The sequence below is a fragment of the Podarcis filfolensis genome (assembly GCF_964270895.1).
Source record: "Podarcis filfolensis genome assembly, chromosome: Z".
NCBI lineage: Eukaryota > Metazoa > Chordata > Lepidosauria > Squamata > Lacertidae > Podarcis > Podarcis filfolensis.
Window position 1 is genome coordinate 29,609,291 of NC_139617.1, and position 22,499 is coordinate 29,631,789.

Sequence of the window (22,499 nt, forward strand, 5' to 3'; positions counted from 1 at the left end):
TCCGTACATCACCATAGGTTTAACTATACGGACCTTTGTTGGCAAGGTGATGTCTCTGCTTTATAAGATGCTGTCTAGGTTTGTCATTGCTTTTCTCCCAAGAAGCAGGCGTCTTTTAATTTCGTGGCTGCTGTCACCATCTGCAGTGATCATGCAGCACAAGAAAGTAAAATCTCTCACTGCCTCCATTTCTTCCCCTTCTATTTGCCAGGAGGTGATGGGCCCAGTGGCCATGATCTTCATTTTTTTGATGTTGAGCTTCAGACCATATTTTGCGCTCTCCTCTTTCACCCTCAATAAAAGTTTCTTTAATTCCACCTCACTTTCTGCCATCAAGGTTGTGCCATCTGCATATCTGAGGTTGCTGATATTTCTTCCAGCAATCTTAATTCCGGCTAGGGATTCATCCAGCCCAGCCTTTCGCATGATGAATTCTGCATATAAGTTAAATAAGCAGGGAGATAATGTACAGCCTTGTTGTACTCCTTTCCCAATTTTGAACCAATCAGTTGTTCCATATCCAGTTCTAACTGTAGCTTCTTGTCCCACATAGAGATTTCTCAACAGACAGATGAGGTGATCAGGCACTCCCATTTCTTTAAGAACTTGCCATAGTTTGCTGTGGTCGACACAGTCAAAGGCTTTTGCATAGTCAATGAAGCAGAAGTAGTCTTTCTAAAACTCTCCAGCTTTTTCCATAATCCATCGCATGTTTGCAATTTGGTCTCTGGTTCCTATGCCTCTTCTAAATCCAGCTTGCACTTCTGGGAGTTCTCGGTCCACATACTGCTTGAGCCTTCCTTGTAGAATTTTAAGCATAACCTTGCTAGTGCGTGAAATGAGTGCATTTGTGCGGTAGTTGGAGCATTCTTTGGCACTGCCCTTCTTTGGGATTGGGATGTAGACTGATCTTCTCCAATCCTCTGGCCACTGCTGAGTTTTCCAAACTTGCTGGCATATTGAGTGTAGCACCTTAACAGCATCATCTTATAAAATTCTAAATAGTTCAGCTGGAATACCATCACTTCCACTGGCCTTGTTATTTGCAGTGCTTTCTAAGGCCCATTTGACTTGTATAAACTAGTACAGAGTTCATGAATGGAGAAACCAGTTACTGAACTGAAGTTACTGAAAATACAGACATGTGGGGGATATTCAGTGTGAATGAACAAGTGGCTGCCAGCGAATGGAAGCACATCCTCATAATTAATCTGTTTCTTTCAGTGAGTTCCATAGATTTGGTCATAGCCACTAGGCTCAATTCCTTGTTGAAAGTATTAAGTTACCCCCTGGCAGCCAGCAATGTGGTGTTTACATTCAGAAGCCTCAGGAAAGTGTCGATGCTGTGGCACAACAGGGGCTGGAGATAATCATTTTAGGAGGCCTGTGGATTTTCCATGGGGTATCAAGTTAATGGGCCAGTGGTCTTAGCATGGCATTTATGTTGTGGCTTGCTTAGGGTTATAGTTAGCTTTGTATAAAATGAAATAGAAGTGGTGGCGTGTTGCTTTGACTATATTATATGCTAAGAAAAAGAAGCAAGGGTACTGGATTCTCATCTTGTGCCTGTGGCATGTCCCTTAGGGAGGCCCAAGTGCCTGCAACAGGAGACACTCCTGCCAATAGCAGACTTCAGACTGTGGACACTCCACCCCAGACCAAGGCAAAAAAGAGAGCTTCTGTGAAGCCGCTTAACACCTTGGCTGCTCATGTCAAGGCAAAAAAGACCAAGATCAAGGCAAAAAAGAGAGGTTCTGTGAAGCTAATTGACACCTTGACGGCCCATGTCCGTGGAAAACAAGCACGGCTCATCACTTCTCTTGACAGGTGCACCTAGTTTCATGGGGGCCAGTCTGATTCCTTGAGTTGGGCATTCTGGTAAATCAGCTAGCCCAGCAGTTTCCAAAGTGGGTGGTATCCCCTCCTCGTAGGTGGTGGGATTACCTAGGCAGGTGCTAAGAGGCAGGTGGTTGCTAGAGGTGTCAGTAGTTTTCAAACCTTGAAAAACTGGTGTCACTGGATCAAATTCATCAATTTTGTTGAATTAAACTAAATAGTTTCAATTGAACTTTGAATAAATATGCAATTAATTGTTCCTGTTTTGAGTTTTATTGAGTTTTAGCTTCCTTATTGGGTTACGCAAAGCAGTATTCTGAGCGATGCTTTACGTAGGTTGGGGGGCTCTGGGGATGAGTTTATGGAACCAAGGGGGCAGTTGCCAGGAAAAGTTTGAAATGCCAGACCAGTGGTTCCCAAAGGATGATTCATTAGTGGCCTTGGGTGATCATCTAATGCAGGGATGAGCTGACTTCAAGGGCTCATCCACACTTTCGTATATTCCATGATATCTAGGCACAGGTCCATGATTTGTAGGTGTGTTTGCTGCTGAACAAGAAGAAACATCAATTGGGTTTTCTGTGGATTGGTGTTTGTTCCACTTCAGTGATAAGCAACAGGTTTTCTCAGGGAGAGCACTGAGGCAAGCAGAAAACCGCTCAGACCAGTCCTACAAATAAGGGGCCTGTGCCTGGAAATCATGGCACAAATGGAAGTGTGAGTAAGCTAAAAGTCTTGCATGATCAAGTCCCCTCTTCTCTCCCATCAGGTTTCAATACCACTGTTCCACCTGTGTGTTAAATTTACAAAGCAGAAGTCAAGTGCCTCTTCAAGATCTTTTCACAGTTAAGGCATAATTCAACCAGGGTTAAGTGATGCTGTGTATGTGTGCTTGCTTAAGAGCAGCCTGCCTTAATGTGGTGCCCTGCAGAGCAGCCAGCACAGGTTGGGAGAGACTGCCTGAAAACATGAAGAAGTGCCTTTCTGAGATCACATTTAAGCTGAGTCCTCTTGGCAAAAATCCCAGCCTTGTTGCTGACCCATAGCTAAGTTCATATGGATCTACATATTTCAAAGCAGGTTCTCAACCACTGAGCTGTGGCTCTACCCATCAAAGCTAACCTTTGCACCTATTTTTATTGTTAAGGCTGTTTGGGAAAGGGCCATAGCCTACTGGTAGAGCATTGGCTTTGCATGCAGAAGGTCCCCAAGTTCAATCCCCAATGGTGGCTCCAAGTAAGGCTGAGAGAGATTTCCTGTCTGAAACTCTGGAGAGCCACTCAGAGACAACACTGAGCTGCATGGACCAATTTGATTTAAGGCAAGCTACCCATGTTCTTTTGTTTTCTATTGGAAGGTGGGACATAAGCACTTTATTTAAAACAACAACAACCCTGCTACTCCACATTCCTGCCATTGAATCAAAAGATCATAGAATTGCAGAGCTGGAAGGGACCCCCAAGGCTCATCCAGTCTAACCCCCTGAAATGCAGGAATCACAGCTAAAGCACCCCTGACAGATGACCATCCAACCTCTGTTCCAAAACCTCCAAGGAAGGAGAGCCCACCACATTCTAAGGGAATTCATTCCACCATGAAACAGCTCTTTGATCAGGCTGCTTCTTTCCTTTGGCTTCTCCCATGAATGTGGCAACGCTTGCCTTTTTTCTTCTACCTATTGTTTAGTTTTAGACTTTCTGCTTTTCTTCATAGAGAGAAGGGTCAAGACTTCTTGAATGTACTCATATCAAACACTGTGAAGATTGATAAGAAGCTGAGTGAGGCGGAGCAATACAATATCTCAGAAATATTTTCTCGGGTAAGTTCATCTTCATGTGGGCAAGTTCCTAGATTTGTAATAGCGGCACTCATTCATGCAACAAAGGACGAAAACAGTATTTGTGGATTTAAAAAAGTGGTTTGCCATTGTACTGCCATCTCAGTTGTGAGTCTTGGGGGAGGGCAAGGTCCTGACTAACTGCAGATTTGAAAGCTGAGGCAGCTGAATAGATCTTTGGGTTGGGGTACTTGGCTGGTTTCAGTTTTGTTATAATACACCCATTGTCTAAAACGTTTTAAATAGTTTTAAACTGTTTTTGTCTTGCATGTTTCTTGTTTTTTGTGGAATATACCTGGGGAGAGAGGATCTAGGAACAGCAGCCCCATCACAGTGGTTCAGGGTAGGGGGAGGAATGATGTAGGAGCTGGGGTGGGCAGGGTAAAAGGCACACGGCACAGGCAGATGGTGACTCTGCCATGTGCCAGTTCCTCTTTGAACTCGAGGACTTATCTTATCAGCCAGCCGTCAGGTCTATGGCTGCTGGTGCTGAATGCGAAGTTGGCTCGGAGTGAGACCATCCTCATCCATTGTTCCACTGTGGATGTGGAGGCTCGTCTACATGATATAATTGAGACCTGGGTGGGTGAGCAGGGTGGAGTTGGTCTCACCCAGTTGTGCTTACCTGGATACTTGGTGCAGCATCAGGGCAGACTTGAGGGTCAGGGAAGGGGGTGTTGCTGTGATCTATAGAAATTCTCTCTCTCTCCAGTGTCTCTGTCCAGTGTGGGGCAGGGATCAAGAATGTGTGTTCCCTGGCATTGGGCAATCACAACAGATTAGGGATTCTGCTGGTTTACTGCCCACCTCGCTGCCAAGCAATCTCCCTGCCCGAGCTGACAGAGCTGGTCTCAGTGTTGAGGACCCCCAGACTGGTGATTCTGGTGAACTTCAATATCCATGCTGAGGTGACTGGCTCTGGAGTGGCTCAGGACCTCATGGCTGCCACGATGATCATGGGGCTGTCCCAACAAGTCACCAGCCCAACACTTGTGGCAGGCCACATTCTGGGCCTTGTATTCTCAACTGGGCAGGAAGAGGGTGATTTGAAGGTGGGGGACATTGACATCAGTCCCTTGTCATGGTCAGATCCTGTTGAGGTTTAGGCTGTCAGCATCTTTCCCCCTCCTCCGAGGCGAGGGTCCTGCATGAATGGTCCTCCCTCAAAGGCTGATAGACCCAATGAGTTTCCAGAAGGCTCTGGGAGATTTTCTGGCTGATATGACTGACTCTCCTGTTGAAGCCCTGGCCCACCTCTGGAACATCCAAATGACAATTGACACAATTGCCCCTGGGCACCCTTTTCCACTTCATGGAGCCCACTTGGCTCCATGGTATACTCCAAAGCTTAGGACGAGGAAACAAGTGAGGCAGCCTGAACACAAGTGGAGGGAAGATCTGGTTGAATGCAGTTGAACACGGGTGAGGGCTCATCATCAAGCCTACCTAGCAGCAGTGAAGGCAGCAAAGAGGGCATATTTTACTGCCTCCATTGCATCCTCACTATGTCGTCTGGCAGGGCTTTTCCTGGTAGCATGGCGCCTCATTACAATCTGAACCAAAGGAGATGGTGTAACTAACGGTAGCTCGCTATGACTTGTTTGCAAATCATTTTGTGGATAAAATTGCTTGCATCCACTGTGATCTTGACTCCACTGTTATAGCAGATCAATCTCATGGGGTGTCTAGACCTGTTGGATGAGTTTCAGTTAGTAAGGTTCAAGGATGTGGACAAGGTGCTTGAATCAGTCAGGGTGGTAACTTGCACTCTGTACCCTTGCCCCTCTTTGCTGTTAAAAACTAGCAGGGTGGGGACAGCAGTCTGGGCCAGGGATGTGGTTAGTGCCTCCCTGTGAGAGGGGCTGGCAGTGACAAAGCCACACCTCAAGAAACCCTCTCTGGATTTGGAAAATCTAAGTACCGTATTTTTCGCTCTATAGGACGCACTTTTTCCCCTCCAAAAATTAAGGGGAAATGTGTGTGCGTCCTATGGAGGGAAGGCAGGCTCCTTGGCTTCAGCGATAGCAACGCAAAGCCTCCAAAGCGCAGAGGGAGCGCTCCCTCCGTGCTCCGGAGGCTTCCCGTTGCTTTCGCTGAAGCCTGGAGAGCGAGAGGGGTCGATGCGCACCGACCCCTCTCACTCTTCAGGCTTCAGGGATAGCCGCCTGAAGCCTTCGGAGCGCAGCACGAGTTCCCGCTGCACTCCGCAGGGTTCAGGTTCCTTTCGCTGAAGCCAGGAGAGTCTTGCTCTCCCGGCTTCAGCAAAGGAACCCGAAGCCTCCGGAGCGCATTGGTAACTCGCGCTGCGCTCCGAAGGCTTCAGGGATAGCCGGAGGCTTCGGGTTCCTTTTGCTGAAGCCAGGAGAGCAAGACTCTCCTGGCTTCAGCAGAGAGGGAGAGCTGCGCGGCGCTCCTTCAGCCAAGCGGGAGGAGAAATGAAAGGGGCTCTGTTTCTCCTGCCGCTTCGCTGAAGGGGCGCTGAGCAGAGAGAGGGAGAATTTTTTTTTATGTTCTCCCCCTCTTAAACAAGGTGCGTCCTATGGTTGGGTGTGTCCTATAGAGCGAAAAATACGGTAACTGCCAGCCAGTTGCTTATCTCCTCTTCTTGGGGAGAACAGGATGCTGGACTGGACTGGCTTAATCCAGCAGGCTCTTCTGATGTTCTTATGTTCTATGTGAGAATCAGGAGAAAGATAGTATTTGTCATCTTTAGTTCCCCTATTTCAAGTCTCTTGCCTGATTGGTTGTCAGGGGGAACCTTACTTGGGTTGATCAAAAGTCTATTTTCTTGGTTTGTGCTTTCAGACCTTTGTCCCTGAGATTCAGGATCAGAATGTGGACTCTGCAGGAGCTCTAGACTATAGTTTGGAAAACATAAGCAGCAGAAGCTTTTTCACTGACTGGCAGAGAGATGTGGGGCAGTGCTATGGGGAGAGGTGGCTCTGAGTTCACAGTCACTTTTTTTGTCTCTTTTGGGGCAGCGAAATTACCTGGACTCAGTGGCCCTATCCCAACAGGTTTGCCAGATAGATAGAACAGTAGGAATAGTAATTGTGAGGGGAAAGCTCTTGGGCAGGGGTCAGCAAACTTTTTCAGCAGGGGGCCAGTCCACTGTCCCTCAGACCTTGTGGGGGGCCGGACTATATTTGGGAGGGGAGAATGAACACGTTCATATGCCCCACAAATAACTGAGAGATGCATTTTAAATAAAAGCACACATTCTACTCATGTAAAAACACCAGGCAGGCCCATAGCTGTCAACCATCCCTTATTTGGCAGGAAACTCCCTTATCCCAGCACCGTGTCCCGCTGCTGTCCCTTATTGATGATGTCCCTTAAATTTCCCAGGTTTCATGCTACCCGGCTCGGGAGGGAAGCAGCGGCTCGGGGTCCTCCACCGCGAGAGAGAGCGCGCGCACGAGCTGCCGCGTCTCCATCTCTCCCTTTTTCCCCTCAGGGGCGCGTAGTGACGAGACGGGTGGCGGCGGGCGGGTGGGCAGGCAGCCCCTCTCTTGCGAGACTTCCGCTGCGCTGCCAGGGGAAGCCTGAGGGAGGAGGAAGAGGAGGGGATGGGGAGGGACGCAGAAGGGTGGCACTTCAGCGGCCACCGCGGCGCCGGAACCACCTCATGCCAGGCTGGTGGGTGGTGTGGGCGAGAGTCTCTCTCCCTCCCTCCCTCTCTCTCTCTGGTGGGGAAGGGCCGATGGAACTCCTCACACCAGGACGACGGCAGCCCCAACGTCCTGCTTAGCATAACCTCCAACCAGTGCAGCATCTTAATGTAGTGATTTCCCCCTCTGCATCCCTTTCATAACTCTATTTTTATAAATCATTTGTCCATCCATAGTTCAAATTTTTACTACAAGTTTTTCTGCCAATCCTACCAATGTATGTAACTATTTACAATAGCTTTTCAACTAAATTATAAACTTTCCCCATTCTTTATTAAAGAGGTCCTCTTCCTGGTTTCCAATTCTGCCTGTAAACTTTGCCATCTCAACGTCGTTCATCAGTTTTGTCTGCCACTCTTCTTTGGTCGGAGTTGTAGACCCTTAGGATCATCTAGTCCAACCCCCTGCAAAACACAGTCAGTCGCAGCAAAAGCAGCATCAGTGCCAGACTTCTGTATAAGCTAAGCAAAATCCCTTATTTTGGCTGCTGATCCCTTATTTTCGAGGCTGCCGGTCCCTTATTTTCAAATCTGTAAGTTGACAGCTATGGGCAGGCCCCATAAATAACCCAGAGATGCATTTTAAATAAAAGGACACATTCTACTCATGTAAAAACACACTGATTTCCAGACCGTCCACAGGGATTGAGAAGGCGATTGGGCCAGATCCGGCCCCCGGGCCTTAGTTTGCCTACCCATGCACTTGGGCATGTGGCAAATGCAGTCTTTTTCTGGAGTTTCTATAGGACCTGCCTGCTCTACGCAGCTCTGCCTTAATTCTCACAGCTTCCAAAGAAGGAACTCAAACAGGGATGGAAGGCCACATTTTCTGTTTTAAAAAAGATATTCCATATAATGCCAAAAGAAAGGAGCAAAACAGGCATGTAGCTAAGTACCTGAAAAAGAGATAGTCTGACCTGCCCATCTCTAAAACCCAGATAACTGTCATTTGAACAGAATGGTTAGGATTCTTCCCCACCCCCTCCCCAAAAGCAGTTTTCTGAAGAAGTCAGAGGAGTTGAGCTGCTTCAAAGTGCTTTAAAACCTTGATTTCATCCGGACAGAAAACCTCCATTTCTGAAAGAATTGCAATCAGCATGCGTGTGAGGAGAAGGCCCTCCTATACCTGAACGCATGTCAAGCTACTCCCCAGCCCCCAACTTTCAATAGATTCTCCCCCACCAACCTGCCCACCACTTCTGCCCAAGAAAATGTCACTCTCCTGTAATGGAGGAAGGGGATCCTGTGTGGTGGTTTTCCCCCCACCTTAGAGAGGGAACTACTCCAGGGATTAGCCGTAGGTGCAGAAAACCTATCATGGTAGCTACAAACTTCTGATTTTCTCTTTAGCCTTTAAGTGGCACCAAATAGTTTTCTTCAGATTGCTGAGTGGCTTAAGGATGCTTACCAAGCTAGACTGATTATGAGGGGGCGGGGGCGGGCGGGTGATGTGGTGATTCTTTTGACTGGCCTTGAGTTGCTTTAGCAATTGCCTTTCTCGTGAGCATATCTGATAGGCTGGGAGATTAGATGAACCTTCTGGTGAATTTTGTTGCCATTGGCAGCAGCTCAAGTGCAGTATTCCTGGCCGAGGCCCCTTCACCTACTCATATGCGTTACCAGTTTGTGGTATCAGCTCTGTGCAAATTTTGAGACAAGCTCATCTGCTGTTTGAGCTCCCTGGCTTCGCTTAGAAGCAAATAGGACAGCATTTTTTTAGGGGTCTCCTAATGAGTCCAAACCCTTTTTTTAAAAAAAGTTTAGATTAAAAAGTTTAGATTCAATAAAGAAAGAAAATTCATAAAGATAAAAAGCAAAGCCAGAGACTTACACACATTTAACTTGTGCACATTCAGCTGGTCCCTTCCAACTCTACAGTTCTTTGGTTCTGTGATTTAAATGCACGGCAATAAAAAATGAAAATTAAAAGCCAGAGGTTCCAGGATAAATAGCATCCAACCACCACTGGGTTTTTACTGTACACGATTTTGGCTTTAGGCGTGATCCCCAGAATGTAACCCCTGCGTAAGTTTCAGAGAGGCTTCACTCAAAATATTACAGCAGATTGAACATTGTCATTAAACATATTAATCCAAAACATTAACACCCCCCCAATATTTCCAGAAACCTGTTAGGCTGATTCTAACAGTATTCTTTTATAATAAGTTAACTCAATAATTGCTAATATATTCCAGATTTTTTCAATCCATCCACATATTGTAGGAGATGTACTGCCCGCCCCCTATTATTATTATTATTATTATTATTGTTATTAGTTTTCATAATCTTAGTAGAAGTTATAAGACATAATACTGATTATTGATTATTTTCCAGGATAGCATGCTTTAGATAGGTCAAAAAGAACTATTTTAGATTCCAAGGGTATAAGGATATCCTATGTCAGAAATATTATCCCAAACAGATTTTTAAAATATCCAGACCATCACATTGGTTCTTCATTTGAAGCATCTGTACCTCTTTCTACAAATCAGATTGGGTTAAGTTCTTTCATCCTGCACATGGGATGGACATTCTGTCATGGACCATTACAGAACAGGGAGGCTGGGTCTACTCCTAGGTCAGGGAAAAGGAGCTCAGTGGATGAAGAATTATCCCTGATAACTTCAAGGCATTTCCCCCCACCACAGTTCACCCTTAAGTACATCCACTTTATGTCCTGTTTTCCCGAACTCTGTCTAACTTCCCTTCGATATTAGTTAGGGGTCCAGTACAGTGGTACCTCGGGTTACAGACACTTCAGGTTACATACGCTTCAGGTTACAGACTCCGCTAACCCAGAAATAATACCTCGGGTTAAGAACTTTGCTTCAGGATGAGAACAGAAATCGTGCTACGGCGGCAGCAGGAAGCCCCATTAGCTAAAGTGGTGCTTCAGGTTAGAACAATTTCAGGTTAAGAACAGACCTCTGGAATGAATTAAGTACTTAACCCAAGGTACCACTGTACTTTAAAGCCTCCTGTGTTATACTGCAAGCATCTGCCTTTGACTCATTGAGAAGTTTTCCTCCTTTCTCTCTCCCCCTGCCTAGCCTCCCCCCTCCATTTCTGGGCCTGTCAGAGGTAAAGCTCTTCTGTGTGTTTAGATAGACAGTGGGGAATATCTCTTCCCCAATATTTTCTGCCTTCTTAGAAGAAAACGTGTTCACTTTTTATTTCTTAATAAGCTCCTTTCCGAAGACATTTTGGGTTTTGCTATTTGTAGCACAGTGGTACCTTGGGTTACATACGCTTCAGGTTACATACGCTTCAGGTTACAGTCTCCGCTAACCCAGAAATATTACCTTGGGTTAAGAACTTTGCTTCAGGATGAGAACAGAAATCGTGCTCTGGCGGTGCGGCAGCAGTGGGAGGCCCCATTAGTGAAAGTGGTGCTTCAGGTTAAGAACTGTTTCAGGTTAAGAACGGACCTCTGGAACGAATTAAGTACTTAAGCTGAGGTACCACTGTAATGCCGCAGTGGCGTCTACCAGCAACATCAACCCTGTAAGTGTTGCTCACAAGTGTGGTGTGTAGTCTGACCTCCTGAAAGAATGCCCTGTCTAGGTTTCCAAAGGGAGAATGGCTGGCTGACGATGGGGAGCCTCTCTTGCAAAATGCAGTGCAGCAGGGACACTTTGGTTGGTCTTGTTTTGGGAACGTGGACACTTCAGGCTGCTGGGTGGTAGGAGGATTGCAAGCCTAGACTCCTGGCTTTCATGCAAATATAAGATAAAATGGTTTCTGGGTGAGAGATTGAATTGGAGCAATGTATGATTATTAGCTCCCGTTGCTCGGTTCCTGCTCCTGCCAACCTAGCAGTTCGAAAGCACGCCAGTGCAAGTAGATAAATAGGTACTGCTCCGGCAGGAAGGTAAATGGCGTTTCCGTGTGCTGCTCTGGTTCGCCAGAAGCGGCTTAGTCATGCTGGCCACATGACCCAGAAGCTGTACGCCAGCTCCTCAGCCAATAAAGCGAGATGAGCACCGCAACCCCAGAGTCGGCCACGACTGGACTTAATGGTCAGGGGTCCCTTTACCTTTACCTTGACTTTATTTGATTATTTCCTCTATATCCCACTTTTCCCTGCAATGCTCTCTCATTTTATCCCCACAACAACCTAGGCTGGCATGCAGTGACTGGTCACACCCAATGAATTTTATGGCTGAACGGGGATTTGAACCCGGTCACCCAAGGGCCTGGTCCAGCACTTGAACCACTACATCACACTGCCTCTCAGTGAATGAGTCATATTAAGAATTACACTGGAGGTGCAAAAAGAAGAACAGGACACATTACTATATGCAGTGAACCTATAATTCTGCACAAAAATACTGGAAGATGATTATTAGAATAATAACAAAAAAAATTGAAATCTAAAGTTCCCTTAGATCCAGTCTGATTGCCGCTTGGCAGCCAAGGCTGGCTCTCAGTGCTTTTTTTAATTATTTATTTAAAATGTGTATACACTGCAGCTAAGCAGAGCAGAATTAGCAGGGTAACAGGACCCCCCCCAAAAAAAGTTACTTTAGATGCCTTAATGTTTTAGCTGACACACATAGAACATATCAAACACGTACTGGGATTTACTGGTACACATCTGGGGGCAGCCGCAGCAGTGCTCCAGGTGAAATTCTAGAGCCTAAGCAGAGTGTCAGTGGCAAAACATGAGGAAATGACATGCATGAATTTGGCCTCTAGGACTAAACAGATGAAATACCGTATTTTTCACTCTATAGGACGCACCCGACCATAGGACGCACCTTGTTTTAGAGGGGGAGAACAAAAAAAAAAACTACCCCTCTCTGCTCAGCGCCCCTTCAGCAAAGCGGCAGGAGAAATGGAGCCCCTTCCATTTCTCCTCCCGCTTCGCTGAAGGGGCGCTGTGCAGCTCTCCCTCTCTGCTGAAGCCAGGAGAGTCTTGCTCTCCTGGCTTCAGCAAATGGAACCCGAAGCCTCCGGAGCACAGCACGAGTTCCTGCTGCGCTCCAAAGGCTTAAGGCGGCTATCCCTGAAGCCTGGAGAGCAAGAGGGGTCGGTGCTCACCGACCCCTCTTGCTTTCCAGGCTTCAGCGAAAGCAACGCGTAGCCTCCGGAGCGTGGAGGGAGCGCTCCCTCTGCGCTTTGGAGGCTTTGCGTTGCTATCGCTGAAGCCAAGGAGCCTGCATTCCCTCCATAGGACGCACACACATTTCCCCTTAATTTTTGGAGGGGGGAAAGTGTGTCCTATAGAGGGAAAAATACGGCATGTTAGAGTAAAGAAGTGTAGACCTTTTTCGGTAGATTAGTAAACAACATTCAGAGATTTATTGATTCCTGATCAAATGAACTATGCACAAGCTGTGTGTTTTATTATAAATACTTTGCAAACCAGACAAAGCTAAGCAACTGTCACCTCACATTCAAATTGGTTTTTAAGCATCTGCCCTGGCTGCTAATCTACTACTGAGCCAGATTTATGGTTCTTGAGTTAATTTACAAGGCCCTGAGCTGCTTAGGTACTGGGTACTTCAGGGACTGCCTAAACCCTAATATCCCAGCTCATTCACTGAGATCACCCGCAGGAGCGTTGTTGTTCATTCCCCAAGTTGGTGAGGCTTCTTTGACAACAATGAAAAACCAAGCCTTTCATGTCATTGGCCGAGTGCTGTGGAACACCCTGCCAATAGAGATTCAGCAGGCTTCTGTGCCAACTTAAGTCCCTGCTCAAGATGTTTCTATTCTTATTATATAGGCAGTTAAGAATACAACTTTCCATAATAGTTCGTTGATTCCTGATTTTAAATTTTTTGCATAATCTTTATTGTATGGGCTTTATATACAATTCTTGTAAACCACTCTGATTTCTTTTTAAGGAATAACGGAATATAAGTAAGTGCTTGTCCTTAATAGTTTCCTTGTATGTTTGCTTTCACCTAGATGACAGGGGAAACTGTTGCGACTGGGATGAATGAGCAGGAGGCACCAATGAATGGTGAGCTATTGGAAACAGATGAACTGCTTTGGTAGAAAGCTTATTTATTCCCAGATGTCGATCAACATGGTGGTGGTGGCAGTGCAGGGAGATGATCCCCCCCCCCACATACACCTGGTGTAGGAAGGGTTATGGACTGGTTATGGAGTGGTCAGGCATAGGGCTTGCCCACAGTTTGCTTGTGCCATGCCCACCAAGCACATGTCTGAGAGACTTTCCGCTTGTCCTGAGCTTTCGAGGCACAAGTCAAAGAGGTTTTCCGTTCGCCCCGCCACTTTCCTTGGGGAAACCCTTAGCCCTGAACCTGAGCAGACATCAGTCCACAGGAAACCTGATTGACATTTGTTCCGATCCAGTGGTAAAGAGCGGGTTTTCCCAGGGGAAAGTGGTGGGGAGAATGAGCTCATAGATGTGTAGTCTGGGGAGAAGCCAAACTAGACAGTTTTGATGTGGACTCATTATTTTATTTTATTTTATATAAATAGGGAGAGTCACATAAGTACTCCTCCCAGTAGTTACTCTTTGTAATAGCTGGGCTATATAGACTCATCTTAAAATCTTGGCTATGTGCAACTGCATCTCTTTATTTATTTTTATGCTGGGTATGCTCCATGTTTGCTTGGTCATGTGCTGACGATAGATAAATAAATAAATAATAGAAAAGAAAAGAAAAGGATTACGGTTCTGGCAGCATGGAATTCTTTTTTGCAAACCGCTTTGAGGTTAGTTTGTTCGTTTTTTTACAAAAGCAGCATATAAATTTTATGAATTAATAAAAATAATGAAAGGAATAAAGTCCACTCTGGTGGCCTTACATCTGTGATCCATTCGGACATGCAGGCTATCCCTTGATGTTGCTTGTTCACCCCTTGATTATACATGTGGAGTCTCACTTAGCTGTAATGTTGGTGGGTGTGTTTTCCTTCTCCGCAGACTTGCTTCTGATTCAGAACCACGTGAATCCAATGTTGGGGGAGCCTCCAACTTTCAAGATGGAATATGACAACAGTATTCCCCTGGAGGCTTCTGTTGACATCATACCTCCTGTTCATTTCAGCGGTGAGGCACTTGAGGAGTGCCTTAGTCAAGTACACCAAGTAGATGGCGCACCTGCCCTGTTGTTCCTGGATCAGCCGGTTTTCTTTGAAAATGTGTAAAACAACTAAAGAGGCCCTCCCCTTCTGCTCCCCAGCCTGGTTGCAGATTTCATAGAGAAAGCTACCTAGATGTAGCTTTCAGCACCAAAGGCTGGTGGAGCTCTTGCTTCTCCTTTCTGCGGTTTTCTGTAAGGGGAGGGTTTATTCTGCTTTTTCTGAATACCAAAGCCTGTGCAGCTAAAAAGCTGGAATTGTGCCACAATGGTTTGTTTGTTTTTTCAAAAAACAAATAATCCAAAAGAAGTTTATTTTATATACAAGTATTTTTTCTAGTCTTAGCAACTTGTAGCTCACTGTAAACCTTTGCCTATCAAATTGTCTAGTCTCGTGATATCCAGTATTGCAAAACTGCAATACTGTAATTTAACTCTTGTTAAATTTTGACTCAGAGGTGGTTTGTACTCCCATTAGGGTTTATTAACTTTTGTGAAAATCAGAACTGAAGAGGCTGTTCCCTTGCCTCATCTGACTACTGTTGTCAGAATACTGTTGTATTCTTTGGTTATGTATTTTTTCATTTTGGTTATGCATTCTTTGGTTTCACCTCTGATTTTTTTATTATTATTTATCATCATCATTATCATCATCATTATTAAATTTATTAGTCACTTTTTCTTTGCCACAGCAACCCAGAACAACTAATGAAATCACAAAACAACAGCAACCTGAAATACACAAACTAAAATTGGGGGCAGGCAGGTGGGAAATACATTAAAACATCCCACTCACTTTAAACGATCACAGATAGAGGCCTGGTTGGAAAGCAAAAATTTTGCCCAACACTGAAGATATATAACAATGGCACCAGGTCTGCCTCCCAGAGAGGAGCATCCCACAAGAAAGAGTCACATTGAGAAGGCCCTATTCTCATGTTGCCAACCTCAGGAGCTCCCATGGGTGGAGCACAAGAAGGAGGGCCTCAGGTGACAATTGCAGGTGTTGGTTCATATGGGAAGGGCTGGTCCTTGGGGTACTGGGGTTCTGAGAAGCATAACACTGTAAATATCAAAACCAGCACTTTAAACGGGGCCCAGAAACCTATTGGTAGCCAGTGCAGTTGGGCTAGGATCGGTGTTATATGCGCAGTGCATCTTGCCACAATGAGAAAATATCGATGTAAGCAATTTGTTTCCTTTGGGAAATTATATTTCTAATTCCTGTGTGTGAAATGATGCCAGTTATGTAGCTACAATACTGAGTATAAAGACAACACTTTAAAAAAAGCTGCTTTTTTCTGTGCACTGTCCGCCAACTCCTCCCAAGTCACTTCTCAATAAATTTGTAGCAATAAGCAAAATAAATATTAAGATTGTGTTTGTTTGTGTGATTAAGTTTTCTCTTTTTAACTCCTGGGCCAAAAGTTTGAATGATTCCTGTGACCTGTCCCACCTGCACATCTTGGGCAAATGACCTTTATTATAAAGAGTGTGACCTGATGCTTGTTTTCTCCCAGAGCTCTTCACAAGGCTTCACAGTTTGAGACTTGGGGGCGGGTGGCAGGGAGAGTCTTCCCTGCACTCAAAAACAGTGATAGGAAACAATCTAACATATTGCTTTGTTATAAAGTGATTCTGCTTTAGTTACACAATCACTTTCTGTAAAGTCCGCTGTTTGCCTTGTGAGGTTGCTTAATGGTTCACTTTCCCAAAAGCAAAGCCCCTCTGTAGTCCCTAGGCAGTGTTAAATGTCCTCCTCCTTTCTGCCATTCCTGGATTTGGCCCTTGCACCATCCAAAGCAGGAACATAGGAGAACAAATGCAAAGGGGATGGTGGTTTAGGTTTGCTGATGAGCTGCATAGCAATGATGAGGCCTAGCAAACTTCCTATTGAAATGGAATACTTTTATTTACAAGTACTGTAATTGTATAACAGGCTAGGAAAGCCTTTTGGGAATTTCATATGGCTCTTCTTGTGTCAATCTGGGCATGAAGAACAGAGGTTCTCCAAATTAGTGGGTCTATTTTATCCTAAGCTTTGTTTTCAATAAATTAAGGACCTGTGATTTTCATATATATTAGAAAGTTTATACTGGCAAATCAAAACTCAAGTACATTCACTCCTGCTAATTAGTGCTTATCATAGATTTTTGCATTCCTTCCAGTCTTTTTTAATTCTTTTGGTTCAACTGATGGATGCAGATTTAAATTCTTGGGTTTCAAAACTGATGTTTAAAATGCCATTGACACAAGTACTTAAACACAGTACATAGAAACCACTTGCAGGACCAGGCATCGGGGTCCCCATACCCCAACGCATATAAATAAGAGACCAGTAAGACTGGTTTTGGGTTAAAAACAGGCCACCTTTATTGAATACAGATGAAAGAGGTTTGGCTTGGGCATGGGGCAATCTAAATACTTCCGGCCCGCCCACTGGAAGTGACGCCTGGTCAATCCAGGTGGGGGTTTCTAAAACTTACATCAGATAGGGTGACCTCTGCAGGGACCGCCATCTAGGGGAGTCCCTTTGACCCTGGCCCCCCTGGGCATGTGGCTGTGGCCACTCCCCCCAATCCCTTTAACAGAATACCCTAGCATTTGGAGGGGCAGGCAGAGACTACAACCTTGCCTCCATCCAAGACAAAGGATTGCCCCAATGCCCAAGCAGTTGTGACGATTGCGACGAGGTGGGGAAAACCACTGGGTAAGAGCCAATTAGCCCGGTGGGCAAATGCCTACCCGACTCCATGAAGAACAGCGACCACAGCAAAGTCATCGACTATCATTGTAAACCAAGGGTGGGCGGGCAGGGAAACCCAGCGAAGGAATGAACAGGTAGTGCCCCAGGTGCAGGCTGCTTAAATGGGCAAGGGGTGGATCCAAGGGAAGCCTACCTGCTCCATCAGTTCTGCCCCCTGGTACAGCCCATGTCCCCAGCCTGCATCCCCATTAGCCAAAGCCAGGAGCAGGCTAGGATCCTCTTCCTGATAGGCAGCTGGGGCTTATGCCTCCACCGCCCATCAGGAAGGGCACTGAAGTTCAAGTTCCCTCATTGGGGCCCCAGTGAAGCCTTTGCCATCCTGCAATGCTGCCACACCAAGAGGACTTTGCAGCATTTCTTTCTTTTAGCATATGCTAAAATGTGGAACTGCTTAACATGAGAAACTTGCACAAGTCATTAAATTTCAGGGTTGTCACACCAGCAAATCCTTTGCATTTCTCTCTTAAACCAAGAGAAGTGAGACAAAAGGGCAGGGTCAGCTGCAAGGGCTCTAGCTGAAGCGACTCCAGTCATAAGGGTGTTGCACTGTTGGAACACACGAAATGTTCCAGGGGAGGCATGAAGGAGAGAAAGTCTCTCCATGAGCAACAGCACCAGGGGCTCTTCCAACCTTACAGTGCTGTTGTCCTGTTGTAGTCTCAACCACAAAAGAGATACTGTAAAATTGGAAAGGTTCAAGAAAGGGCAAACAAAAGCATCAGGGGGATGGAGCGACACCCCCCCCCCATGTGAGGAAAGGTTGCAACATTTGGGACTTTTTGGTTTAGAGAAAAGATGAATAAGAGGTGACAAGGTAGAAGTTTGTAAAATTATACTCCTTCTAGAGAAAGGGGGTAGAGAAGTGTTTCTCTCTGACATAACGCTAGAACTTGTGGGCATCCCAGGAAGCTAAGCAGTGGAAGATTCAGGACAGGTAAAAGAAAGGACTTTTTCATGCAGCACATCGTTAAACTCTGGAACTCCATCCCACAGGAGGCAGTGATGGACACCAACTTGGGTGGCTTTAAAAGAGGATTAGACAAATTCATTGAAAGGACTACAAAGGGCTATTTGCCATATGCCAATCTTCTGCCTTCGCAGTTTGAGAATGTTTCTGGATAGCAGTGAATTTGTCTACCCCATATTTTAAAATTAATCCATGGGCGGGGGGGCATGGACGCAAGAGCTCTCTCCCCTAATGCAGTTCCCAACAAACTGGTATTCAGAAGCATTATTGCCTTTGACTTGAGCCAGAGCATAAGAATTATGCCTAGCAGTCTTTCATAGTCTTATGATCCTTCATGAATTTGTCCAGTACTCTTTTAAAGCCATCTAGGTTGATGGCCATCACTGCCTTCTGTGGAAGTGAGTTCCATAGTTTAACAAGGCACTGTGTGAAGGACTTTTCTTTCATCTGTCATGAATCTTCCAGCATTCAGCTTCATTAGATGGCAAAGGCTGCGGGGTATTTAATCTGGCTCTACTTGCATCAATAGGCTGGCTGCACAATGCAAAACCCTGAACAAAATCAGGGTTCTAAATTGCCCACATGATTACAGGAGGCTCCCTGCTGCACAAGGCTGCCCACCAATTCCTGGAGGGGGGCAATTTGGAATAAGGGTGGGGTAGGGTGCTTGCCTCCACAACCTTCAACATTTGTCCATTTAGTTTAAAATAAGGAGCTGAGTCAGAATACCTCCGCACAGAAGTCCTGCAATTCTACAGGTCCAGTTCCTGAAAATATGTGCTGTGTACATGTCAGAAATTATGTCTGAAGCATCCACAGCATGTACTGTGTTCCCTCACCACAGTGATGTGTCCAGACAGAAATTATACAGGTGCAGCTCTCCCCCCCCCCAACTGTTGCTGTGTACATACCCAACAATTTATGCCTGATGCATCCACAAAATACACAATGTTCCTTCACCATGGCAACATGTGAATGTCAAGACGAACATTTTACAGACGCAGCTTCTGCAAACGCAGCTAAGAATTTCTACCTGATGTGCGCCCTTAAAATTTCTGCAAGCACAAAAGACTGTTGAGTCACCAGAACAACATGTAGTGAATGTCCAGGCAGAAATAGTACAGATACACTTCTCCCACCAGTTGCTACAAATGCAGATGAGGAATTCCTGCTCCAACACACAGTATACTCTTCACATAACAAACTAAGCCCAATTATCAACTGAAAGAAGACACGGTGTAAGTGAAATCTGGCCAAATTAATACACTGCCTCAGATCCTATATACCAAATTTCATACTGACACAGTCAATTGTTTTAATTTTATAAATAATAGAATTTAGAATTTAGAAAAGAACCAAGGGAAACAGGGATTCAAATCCCCACTCAGCCATGAAGCTTGCTGGCTTACCTTGGGCCAGTCATAATCTCTTAACATAACCTACCTCACAGGGTTTTCAGGAGGATAAAATGTAAAGGGGAAGAACCGCACAGATAGCCTTTAACTCACATATGAGGAAAGATTGCAGTGTTTGGGACTTTTTAATTTAAAGAGAATGCAAGTAAGAGGAGACATGATAAAAGTTTATAAAATTATGCACTGCCTGGAGAAAGTGGCTAGAGAAATGTTTCTCTCTGCCATAACACTAAACGGGATTAGACAAATTCATAGGGGATAAGAATGTCAAAGGCTACTAGTCACAATGGCTGTGCTCTGCCTTCACAGCTGGAGACAGCAATGCTTCTGCATACCAGTTGCTGGAGACCACAGGAGGGGAGAGGGCTCTTGTGCCCAGGTCCTGCTTGTGGGCTTCCTATTGGGGCATCTGATTGGCCACTGTGAGAACAGAACGCTGGACTAGATGGGCCACTGGCCACATACTTTCCCTCTAGTTTATTTGTGAAAAATCAAAGACACTCTGCTTTAGAAGAAGAAACAGTCCATTGCCCAGTTTCTGACCGTCTTGACGCCAGAAAAAAAAGGATTATGCAGGCACAATCTGCCCGTGCAGTGAAGTTCAGTGACCCTCCAGAAATTTATCGTTTGCTTTAGCATAACTGCATGTTGTAATGCTATTTTGTTTCTTGCACCACTGTGCATGCTGGTTTTGTAATAACTGCCTTCGTGGAAGAGACCAGAACATAGACTGTCTCGCCAGAGTGGTGCATGCTCTAGTTATCTCCTGCTTGGACTACTGCAACGCGCTCTACATGGGGCTACTTTTGAAGGTGACCTGGAAACTGCAATTAATCCAGAATGCGGCAGCTAGACTGGTGACTGGGAGTGGCCACCAAGATCACATAACACCAGTCCTGAGAGATCTGCATTGGCTCCCAGAACGTTTCCAAGCACAATTCAAAGTGTTGGTGCCGAACTTTAAAGCCGTAAACGGCCTTGGTCCTGTATACCTGAAGGGGGGTCTCCACCCCCATCTGCCTGGTTCCCTGTAACTTGGCTTCTCGCAGTGAGGGAACCGCCAGAAGGCCCTTGGAGCTGGACCTCAGTCTCCGGGCAGAACGATGGGTGTGGAGACACTCCTTCAGAGTAGCCCCACATAAAGCGCATTGCAGTAGTCCAAGTGAGAGATAACCAGAGCATGCGCCACTCTGGCGAGGCAATCCACGGGCAAATAGGGTCTCAGCCTGCGTACCAGATGGAGCTGGTAGACAGCTGCCCTGGACACAGAATTGACCTGCGCCTCCATGGACAGCTGTGAGTCCAAAATGACTCCCAGGCTGCGCACCTGGTCCTTCAGGAGCACAGTTACCCCATTCAGGACCAGGGAGTCCTCCATACCCACCCGCCTCCTGTCCCCCCAAAACAGTACTTCTGTCTTGTCAGGATTCAACCTCAATCTGTTAGCCACCATCCAATCGTATCCAGGCACTCACACAGGACTTTCACCGCCTTCACTGGTTCTGATTTGAAAGAGAGGTAAAGCTGGGTATCATCCGCATATTGATGAACACCCAGCCCAATCCCCCTGATGATGTCTCCCAGCGGCTGCATGTAGATGTTGAAAAGCATGGGGGAGAGGACAGAACCCTGAGGCACCCCACAAGTGAGAGCCCAGGGGTCTGAACACTCATCCCCCACCAACACTTTCTGGACACGGACCAGGAGGAAGGAGCGGAACCACTGTATAACAGTGCCCCCAGCTCCCAGTCCATTTAGACGGTCCGGAAGGATATTATGGTCAATGGTATCAAACGCCGCTGAGAGATCCAGCAGAACTAGGAAACAGTTCTCACCTTTGTCCCTAGACTGCCAGAGATCATCAACCTGTGTGACCAAGGTAGTTTCAGTCTCATGATGAGGCCTGAATCCTGGAAGGAATCCAAATGGTCCGCTTCTTCCAGGCGTGCCTGGAGTTGTTCAGCAACCACTCGCTCAATCACCTTGCCCAAGAATGGAAGATTTGAGACTGGGTGATAGTTGGCCATATTGGCTGCATCTAAAGATGTTTTTTTAAGAAGCGGTTTGATAACCGCCTCTTTCAGTGGGTCTGGGAAGTCTCCCTCACAGAGAGAAGCATTCACCACCCTGCGAAGCCCATCACTCAGCTCTTCCTGGCTAGCTTTTATAAGCCAGGATGGGCAAGGATCAAAGAGACAGGTGGTTGGTTTCACTCGTCCAAGCAGCCTGTCTACATCTTTGGGGGTAATAGATTGAAACTGAACCCATGCAACTTGACTAGACAGGACTCTAGCACTCTCCCCCCACAGCCCAGCTTCCACGGTGGAGTCTACCTCTTCCTGAATCTAAGCAACTTTATCTGCAAAAAACTTTGCAAAATCATTGCAGGAGACCATGTGGCCTGTACTGGGCCCCGATGGAGCAGGTGGTTCTGCTAAATTGCGAACCACCTGAAAGAGTCTCCTGCTGCTATTTTCCACAGATGCAATAGAGGCAGTGGAGGTCTTCTTCGCTGTCACTATCGCCACTTGGTAGGCTCGACATTGAGCTCTAACCCATGTCCGGTCAGATTCAGAATGAGTTATCCGCCACCGGTGCTCTAGCCGTCTCAGCGACTGTTTCATTGCCCTCAGATCCATGGAAAACCATGGGGCTGTCCAGGCTCCATGCAATCAGAGACGGCGCTTCGGAGCCGAACAGTCAACAGCCCTGGTTAACTCCACATTCCAGCGGACCACCAGGGAATTAGCTGAAAGGCCACCAACATGGGATAAAACATCTCCTACCACTCTCTCGAAACCATTTGGATCCATTAAGTGGCAGGGGTGGACCACTCAAAGGAAACTAGGCAAAGGAAACTAGGCAATTTGCAAATTGGCACAGTCAACTGCAGTAGTGAACAAGCCAAATGTCAATTTCATGGGGTCCGCTGGTCTGAAATATTAT

The 22,499-nt window shown here is 46.1% G+C and overlaps 1 protein-coding gene across 2 annotated transcripts in view; it reads left to right on the forward strand.

The window, feature by feature from the left end:
* LOC310754499 (heat shock factor protein 3-like) overlaps positions 1–15,782 on the forward strand; it is a 52,398-nt gene extending 36,616 nt beyond the window's left edge. For both annotated transcript variants that reach the window (XM_083596480.1, XM_083596481.1), the window contains exons 9-11: positions 3,550–3,655; positions 13,260–13,314; positions 14,248–15,782. In XM_083596480.1, the coding sequence (XP_083452606.1) occupies positions 3,550–3,655; positions 13,260–13,314; positions 14,248–14,471 (385 nt within the window). In that variant the 3' untranslated portion in view covers positions 14,472–15,782. The remainder of the gene's footprint in view (positions 1–3,549; positions 3,656–13,259; positions 13,315–14,247) is intronic.
* Positions 15,783–22,499: the final 6,717 nt, after the last annotated feature.